The 9,811-nt window shown below is 31.1% G+C and overlaps 1 protein-coding gene across 1 annotated transcript; it reads right to left on the bottom strand.

Annotated features, from left to right (window-relative positions):
* Positions 1–4,949: 4,949 nt before the first annotated feature.
* LOC119608071 (endocuticle structural protein SgAbd-6-like) lies at positions 4,950–8,095 on the bottom strand. The gene is made up of 2 exons (XM_037962332.1): positions 7,993–8,095; positions 4,950–5,624 (listed from the first exon to the last, which is right to left on the bottom strand). The coding sequence occupies exons 1-2, from the start codon at positions 8,002–8,004 to the stop codon at positions 5,232–5,234; spliced, it is 405 nt and encodes a 134-aa protein (XP_037818260.1). The 5' UTR covers positions 8,005–8,095; the 3' UTR covers positions 4,950–5,231.
* Positions 8,096–9,811: the final 1,716 nt, after the last annotated feature.

The raw sequence follows: 9,811 nt of genomic DNA, 5'->3' as shown, positions 1-9,811 counted from the left end.
TTATAAGAAAATTAACGCCGTTCGAGCCTTTTTCTAAGAGGAAATTCGTATAGAAGCTAAGGTCAAATGAGGACCGATCATTACGAAGTTTGCATTGAATATTTTTGTTCAGATATTTAATGTAATTATAAGCTCTAAAACCTAGTGTAGGGGGTCCGATTATATGGCCGCTAGGTGAAATAATGGAACGATATCAAACAAAACCAATATAACCAATAAAGTAGTATAGGGTATATAAACAATTTATATATTGTGATTGCGAACTGTCGACATAAACCTTTTATTTATTTAAATACTAGCTATACCCAGTGTGCTTTGCTACCCTAAAAGCAATATGTATAAATAAAAAACCCACTTAACGATTTTGAAGATTCTAACTAGAATAGTTTTCCTGATTTACAATATGTTATATAAGTGAGATGTCAAGCAAATTATTGCAAGTTCGTTGTTTCTATCTATCGCTAATTTCTATCTATCGATGATAAATTTGAAGAATATAAGAGTTTCTAAGATACACGAAATTTTGCAATTAATTCATGTATGTGGTGCTAAGCCACCCATTGAAAGTCCGCCCGTTATTCTCTAAATGTTCCCATGAATGTCAAAGTTCTTCATGTAAAATTTGAAGATTCTAGCTCTAATAGTTTCTAATTGGGGCTTCAAGCTCCCCAGATGAAAGCCCGCACTTTTCCCCAAAATGTTTAGATAAATATTAAAATAATTTGTGTAATATTTGAGGAATCAAGTTCTATAAGTTTTCCAGATAAACGAAATTTTATATTTAATTCATATGGGAGGTGCAAAGTTCCCCATTGAAAGACCGTCCGTTATACTCTAAATGTTCAGATGAATGTCAAAATTCTTCAAGTAAAATTTGAAGATTCTAGTTGTAATAGTTTCTCAGATATACAAATTTTTCTATTTAATTCATATGGGGGCTTCAAGCCCCCCCCAGATGAAAGTCCGCTATTTTTCTTCCAAAATGTTCAGATGAATATTTAAGTTCTTCGTGCAAAATTTGAAGAATTTAGTTCCATTAGTTTCCCATGAAAAACGAATTTTTGTATTTAATTAATATGGGAGGTGCCGCTTCCCTCATGGGTAGTCCGCCAATTTATGACCCAAAATGTTTAAATTGATGTTAAAGTTATTCGTGCAAAATTTTAAGATTCTAACTGTAATAGTTTCCAATATTAACGAATTTTTGTATTTGATTTATATGGGAGGTGCCACGCCCCCTAATGCTAGTCCGCCTACTTTTTGTCCTAAATAATTATATTGACACTAAAGTTGCTCCAACAAAATTTGAGGACTCTGTTATATTATCTCAAATATACGGATTTAATATTTTCTTAATATGGGCGTGGCTTGGAATTTCAAAATAAAAAATAGCCCATAACCTATTCTAGATATGCAGGAATACGCTGTGAAAATTTGAAAAAATCGGTTCAGCCATTTAGTAGTCTATAACGTTCAAACATACAAACATACAGACAAACACACATTCATTTCTATATATATAGAAGAAGATTTTAGCAACTATGATAAGAAATTTGTTCCGAATCTTTGTTCTGAGATATTCTAAAAGTTTAAAATTCATATTCACTTAATTGTGGGGACTGTTAACATAGTATATGTAAGTCTAGAATTGTTATAACGGAATAAAATTTATGTTAACCAATGTAATTCATAGTGATCAGTAGAAGCTGATATGTATTCAAAATACTGATTTATGAGGTAATTATATTGTTGTCAATCGGTTTGTAAATCAACGATATGTTGGCCTTAGACCTACTAAAGACAATATAGATATGTCAGTCAGTCTAAAGTCCCATTCAGAAAATAATATTTTTTTCAATGATCGGTTCATAACTATGTATAAGTACCCAGAAATTATAGTTAAAATTATACCGGGAAATGATTCACAAAAAATTATAATTTTTTAATGTATGGTTCATAACTGACCCCAAGCCGCATATAATACCCTATGTGTAATATACATTTCTTGTTAATAAATTGTTAAAAAAGACAAATTGTCAAAGACAATTTATTGTTTTTAGAAAATAATCTCTATCGAATTCTGTAGAGTTTAGTCAAAAATCGTTCCAAGTTCTTAAAGCCGCAATTCCGAAAAAATCAACCAAAATCAATATAATAATATTCAGCATAAATTCAATAACATAAATAAATTTTTGTAATAAATGGCATAATTATATATACATAATGACTTAAGTACATCCGTAGGGCAATCTTCCAAAATTTAAGTACATTTTATGACAAATGCTTTAATGGTGAATATAAGATTCCGCATAGCTGAAAATAACACTCTTACTTGTTATTTATCATTGTTGATTCGAACAAATCATTTACGTTTCGTTTGCTGCTTCCAGGCATGTTTTAATTATATTTATCAATAAATCATCAAATATTTGTTATTTGTTAGCTTAAATATAATTAAAATGTTAAAAGAAGAAGAAAAAGCTCAAATTCTGTAGCACGTAGAAGATTTTTTTTGTTAAAGAATTTTTGCATTTTTATGTTATTTTGTTTGATATAACAAATTTGTTTTAAGCTCATTTTTGTCAAATCTTCTAATTGGTATTCATTTGGTACATAAAGAGATACACGATTTATGTATTGTCTGTCCGTTCTTTGAATGTTATAAAACGTGTGAGATAATACGAGTAATATTTTATTTCGTATTTTGAATTTCTACTTTAACCTTTAAAAGTATAGGGGACATTAATACTCCAAGTATTTCGATTACGTTATCAAAAATTTCCAATCTGTCGACAATAGGTTCAATTGTGGATAATATTTTGTAGTGCGATTTTCATTAATACAAAACTTGTTGATGTCAAAATTCATCGTTTTTTAAGCCAATAATTAGCGTTAAAGTAAATTTCTCAAGGGAACCTTATACGGGGGTAGGATCAATTATATTATGATCCTTGCAAATATATTGGCTTATATATATTTGTGTCGAGTTTCATTATTATATTCGCTTATTTTCTGAAGGGGACCTTATATGGGTGGTAGGGTCAATTATGGACCGATCCTCATAAAATTTGGTAGAGAGATTTTGGCTTCTATAAAACTTATTTATGTGGAATTCCATCGCTATATTAGTATTTGTAAGTCGGTAATCAGTATTAATGACATTTTCTGAAGGGGACCTTATATATTGTTTGTAGATTTTGACGCATATAAAACTTATTTACGTCGAATTACATAGCTATACTCGTATTTTTAAAATGGTTCTGAATTTTTAATTAATAGCAGTTTTAAGATTTGGATTGTATATCTCGAAGAAGTAATAAAATATAACAGAACTTAAACTTTGATTTGAAAGGCGATAGATTAGACTTACGGATGATATAACAAACATTATAAATTAAGGTTTCTTCGCATGTTATGAAGTTCCAAATATGGGCAAAATCTGAGTTTTTAATCCTTGAATGTAGGTATATTCATGCATGGCGGGCCATATAATACCCTACACTAGTGATTATGTGGATATAATTTATGTTTTACCTTAATTCTGAAATATTTGAACAATTTGGTAAAAAAGTGATTTTCTGAAACTCGGTTTTCTGGACGTAATTCCTAAGAATCTTCCAATCAGTGTTAGTCAGGAATGTTATTTTCGGAATAACATCACTTCCAGTGGCAAATAAAGAGATCCAGAATTTCACTGTCCTCTCAACATTCGTCTGAATCCGCACGTCCAATTTTGCATAGATGTGCTCGTAATCCTGTGTGTCAACTCAGAATACGTACCTTCATACTAACTTCAGACTTGCACATTTTGAGGAGATTTCTCGTCTTGCTCTCATCAGGGTCATCCCATAGGATCTTTGTGGTTCTACGCACCGTTTCATTATTCCAAAAGGGTCCTATGGGATTCTCTCACCCATATTTTTAGTTCAGTTTTGTTGCGTCGAATGGTTTTGCGTCTGTCAGGTTAACTGCCTCAAGCTCCCTTCCCTTTAAAGCTATTGCATTCGACTTTTCGTTGCCGACTACTCCCGAGTGGGCTGGTACCCATATGATAACCTTATCTCTGGGAGAGTATTCAGTTTGCCTTCTAATTGCCTTCTGGCTGTCGGCGCCATATTTGTTATAATCCAATTTACGCATTCCGTTATTGCTCGGACTTCTGCCCGGAAGCTTGTATTATGATTTGGTAAACGGTGGTATATTTCCGTTTCTGTCCCACAATTTAGAGTCACCCGTGTAACAACGGATTCCTACTGGTATTTGCTCTAATGTTCCGCTTGACCAAGACATTCAATCTGGGGTCAGCGTTTCAAAGTTTCCGACATATTCTGTATCTTATATGCGATCAGGCACGTCCAATGATTGTGTATAATCTTCCAATGTGTGCAGTATACATAGATGACATGTCCTATAACCGCTTTTGGCCAGATCGCCTAAAGTAAAGATCCATTCGGCGGTAAGCGCCGCCTTGTAGAGATATTAGAAATTTAACATAATTATGAGCTCATAAGCCCTATTCGTGGGGAATAACCGTACCGTACGGGGGCTAGGTGGAATAATGAACCGAGTTCAACCAATTGTAATAGGCTTCGTTCTTGGACTAAGTGAAAATTTCATCTAATTATCTATCAAAAGATTTTTGGGTATAGTGGTGTAGGATATAATAATTGTAATTGAATTTTTGCCAATAAATATTACTTATAATTGCAATAAGACGGATTGAAGTTTTAATAACCAAAACTTTGTAGTTTTCAATATTATTTTGTGCGTTGTAGGGTTAAGGTAATTACGTAATATTACTCGTATTACTTATTTACATAAAACATTTTAGCACCAAATCAAGCAAAAAGAAGTGAAAATAAATTATGTTTCGTTTTTTTTTTAATTTATTGTATATACATTTTTTTTAATCTACACGCTGGCTTATACAAACATATTTTTTTTAACAATTCTTAAACATTTAAACACAGACTAGGCTTTAATTGTTATTTCTATGTTAAAGTAAAGTTTATCTCTCTATCTCATCTTAACTGCTATCTTTATAACTTAAACTTAAAAAACACGGGACTTAACAAAGAAATACAAAAAACTAAAACAAATAATTAATTGTATATTAAACCATACCAAGATCGTAACTAGTAACCAGCCCCTTAATTAAAACTTCATTCTCATTAAAAATTCAAATTAAGAAACGATTACCGTTTGAGGCAATGACGGATTTCTCAAGGGAATTATTCATGTTTCTTGTCTACTTTGACATAAGGTTCTTCTTTGGGCAAATCCTTGGCGGCCTCAGCGACAGCAGAGATTTCTTTATTGATGGTCTTACCGTAGGGCACAAAACCATTTACACCAGCAGTATAGAAAACTTCAACTTCTTCACCATCTTCGTTGATGTATTTGTAGGAACCCTTGACTTCTAAAGCTTCATCTTCAGTACCGGCATTCATGACAACAGCTGTTTCATCACGTGTAGTACCATCACCACCTTCGTAGGACAATTGATAGGAACCATCATCATTTTTGTTGATTTCCGATTTCAAAATTTCCACGACTTCACGTTCTTCACGTTCAGTGGCAGGTGCAGCAACGGCAATGGCGGCAATGCAGGCGAATAAAATTACCTGAAATTTTTTTTTAAGTAAAGGTCAATATTCATTAAGTGAAACATGTTTATTTATTTAACTAATAAAATGATAATATATTTATTTGTGGTATTTTTTAAAGAACACAAAATTAATATTTTTAAAGAACTTGTTCTTTAGAGAAAAATTAAGTGTATTTTTTTTTTATTAGATTGCGTTATTGGACGTATGTGTGTATGTATGTTTGTTTGGACTCTATTGATAGCTAAACGGTTGGACCGGTTTTTCTGATATTTGAACAGTGTCTGACAGGAACTATAGACTACTTTTTGCATCAAAATTTCAAATGGGCATATCCCAGAAACTGTAAGAGCTAGAGTCCTGAGGGGGCGTGGCACTTCTCATATGAATTAAATTCTAAAATTCGTTACTCTGGGAAACCATTGGAAAATTTAGAAAAAAATCGAGCGCACTTTCATAAGTATAAACATTAATGTTTAGGACAAAGAATGGGCGGACTAGCAATAGGGGGCGTGGCTGCTTCCATATGAATTAAATTCGTATATCTCAGAAACTATTAAAGCTCAAATTCTAAAACTTTGCACCAACTACTTTGACATCCATGTGAACATTTGGATAATAAATTGGCGGACTAGATTTTAAACGCCTGGTATCATATAAATTAAATACAAAAAATCATTTATCTAGGAAACTTTAGGAGCTAGAATCTTAAAATTTTGTACGAAGAACTTTAACATCCATGTGAACTTTAAGGAGACAAATCGGCGGATGAGGGACTCTGGGCACCATATGATTAAAGTTCAAAAATTCGTATATCTGGGAAACTAAAGTCCTCAAATTTAGCATGAAGAACTCTGAACTCAGCAGTGGCTTGGAATTAAATAAAAAAATTCGTTAATTTGTGAAACTGTTAGAACTAGAATCCTCAAAAATCGTTCCATAATAACTACCATCTCGAAATATTGAATGAAACGAATTTGGAAAGAAGTCCCTCTCAACCAAATATTTCCATGTTTACGAATCGATCGATAAGGGGGAACGGGAAGTTCCGGTGTCTTAATTCCGAAATTTGGGTTTATAAAGTAATTCAGACTATGGTATCATAGAGTCAGACAGGTATATACGAATATTTATAGACATTCAAGCTGCAATTAAATCCCCGAATGGTGTGTATACCACATCGGTACTAGGAATGACTGGCATTCTTAACATCCGGCATCCGACTACGCCGAATTTTATATACCCACCATCAAACCGTATGACATAAATGGAATGCTCCCATATAAACATTAGATTGATATTTGAAATAGGGCTTAAGACAATATATAGGTGGTAGAGTCAATTATAAAATTCGGTAAAGAGATATTGGCTTGTAAGAAACTTACTTACTGTCTATCGAATTTCATAGCTATACTCGGATTTTTAAACCATTAATGTGCGTTAAAGTCGTTTTCTGAAAGGGGCCTTACATGGGAGATAGGGGCAATTATGGACCGATTCTCATAAAATTCGGTAGAGAGATTTGTGCTTGTAAGAAACTTCTATCGTGCTTTCAACGGACAGACTGACAGATATGGCTAGATCGTCTTATTTAATAAGTACCCGAATATACTATGATCAATATTTCGATGTGTTACAAACGAAATGACAAAATCAATATACCCCCATCCTTTTTGACAGTGGGTATAAAAATATCATTGTAATTGCATTGGAAATGGCAACATAATGGTGTCTATGTGAGTCTTTTGGAATCTCTTCATCTTTCTTTTATTGTCTTTTGTTTTCACTCATACTTCTATATTACTGATCTCATTTCCATCACTTTTTTACTTCAGAACTTTTAACTTCCGCGCCAGTGCATTTTAAACTAATTTCCCCCTTTTCAAAGTATCATTTCTGGGACCAACGAAACCTGGTATTTTTTAAATTTTATATGAAAGTATTCACATTTTATCCTATTATATTTTTATATTTTTTATGAATTTTCGATTAGGGTAGCAAAGTACTCCGGGTATGCTAGAATTTAATATAAATATGCAAAGAACAATAGATTTGTAGGTTATAATTTATGTAGAATGCACTAAAATTAGTTTTAATTTGGTCTTTTTTGAATTTGTTTAAATAATTTATCAAATTTGTAATTACAGTGGTTCTCAAATAAGATTTTATTATTAAGTAAATAACAAAAACTTTAATGTGTTCATATTATATTAACCAAACTCTGCAAGTTGTATATGTAATATTTGGAGGATTTGTTTTTTGGTGAAATTTACACTATCACTCTTATGGTTGATCACTTGTTATTTAATAACTCAATTAAAAATATTTATTAATATAATCAAATAATGTATAAATTTAGTTTCTTATTCCTTTTTTCAACACTTACAAATTTGAACATTTTGATTTAAGATTTAGTTGATTTTAAAAAACGCGTAAATAGATTAAAGTGCTGTGATGAACACGAGAAGAATTGTACTACTGTCTCTGCAACAATGTGAAGCTTTTATACCAGAACAAGAAACAAATTTTTGTTAAACTAAATTTTAAAAATTATGTACGTTTTAACATGCCAAACATGTTCCGCATCCTGTTTTTTGTTGTTGCTGTTATTTCAGTGAATCTTTATCTATTTCTTCTACTTCTTTTGATTTTAATTTTTTACTCAGATACAATTTTAATCTAAATAATTTTTGTTGCTATAAGTAGTCAGTCACAAAAACAACAAAAATAATAATAAAATTAAATAAAATAAACTACTTTTTATGCATTTTTTGTTTTTGTTTTAAATTTTGTACGACATGTGAATTCATAGAAGAAGTATCCGATTCTTTTTTTTTAATATTAAGTACAACAAATTGCCAGAATAATATTTATGTTAAAATGTCAGGGTTAACAACAAAGATACATAACAACAACAACAACATCTTCATCAGCAACAACAGTAATAATGTATTAATAAGAAATGTTATGAAATACTCACAATAAATAGTTGTTAAAAAGGAAAAAAAGCTAATAAAAAAAGAAATGAAATGGAAGGAAATGTTTAATGATAAAACATAAAAAACGGGGTGTGATGATGGTTTGTTTGCCAATAAATTTGAAAACGTCTGTTGAATGTCAATTGAGTTTCAGTTAAATCAAATCATTTAAATGTTTGTTGATCAGTTTTGCTTTTGACTATCATTCTTACAAACAAATTAAGTTTATTTTTTTTTTGTTCTGTAAGAAAGTTTGATTTTGTAAGTAAATATTTTTATTTTAATATATATATGTATGTACATATCGAGCCCTTTTCGCACAAAAGACGTAATCGACAAAAACTAAATTTTACAGGAGAGCATTTTTTTAATTATCTTCGTAGTAGGACATAGAATTACTCCAAAACTTCGTTAATAAATATTATTACATCTAAAATATGGGACGCAGTTTGTTTCGATTTTATATTGACGCTATATCCGATTATTTTGTCGCTTACGTCTTTTTTGCCGAGACAAATTTTTATGATATAAACAATGTTGAGGCGGTTACGTCTAAATTCTCTGTCTAAAAAAATATTTTTTGTGTATATCTTTATATAATTTGTATAAATCTGAAATTTAAGAGTGAATTAATATTTTTTATAAGATTTTAAGATCATCTAGCGATGTCTGTATGTCAGTATTTTTGTTGAAAACCGTATATGTTCCGAACGTTATGAGCTAGAGTGATGAAATTCTCCAAAAATGCTTATTGATGACAAATATTGTTTTGTGTTAATAATGGGCAAAATCGGTTCATGATACAAGTACCTCCCGGATTATAGTTAAAACATTAATAAATATGTTGTTTATGTAGCAATCGCTATAAAATTTTGAAGAAGTCAGTTATATATACCTGTAAATTATGTTGGGAAGTATGACAGATGTCAGGCAATATTTGACCCTAGCCTCCATGTATGGACCCTTTAAGACAATGATTTTATGACCATAGCTGTCTTAAAAATATCAGTATAGGAACGAAATTTGACGTAAGATGATGTTTTAGGATGGGTTCCTATGCCCCTCATACAGAAAATAAGTTTACAGTTAATAAATCTTTCAAAAATTAAGAAAGTATGATGGAATTCTACAAAAAACATTTATTTTCAAAACTAATCACGCGTTTAAATTCTATAGACCTCGCTCCACAATTGACCAAATCCATTATTAAAAGCCGTATTCTGAAAA

This window comes from Lucilia sericata, unplaced genomic scaffold, assembly GCF_015586225.1.
Source record: "Lucilia sericata isolate MDLA Ls3-8-SP2 unplaced genomic scaffold, ASM1558622v1 Contig000784F_arrow, whole genome shotgun sequence".
Taxonomy (NCBI): Eukaryota; Metazoa; Arthropoda; class Insecta; order Diptera; family Calliphoridae; genus Lucilia; species Lucilia sericata.
This window is presented reverse-complemented; position numbering and strand designations above follow the sequence as displayed.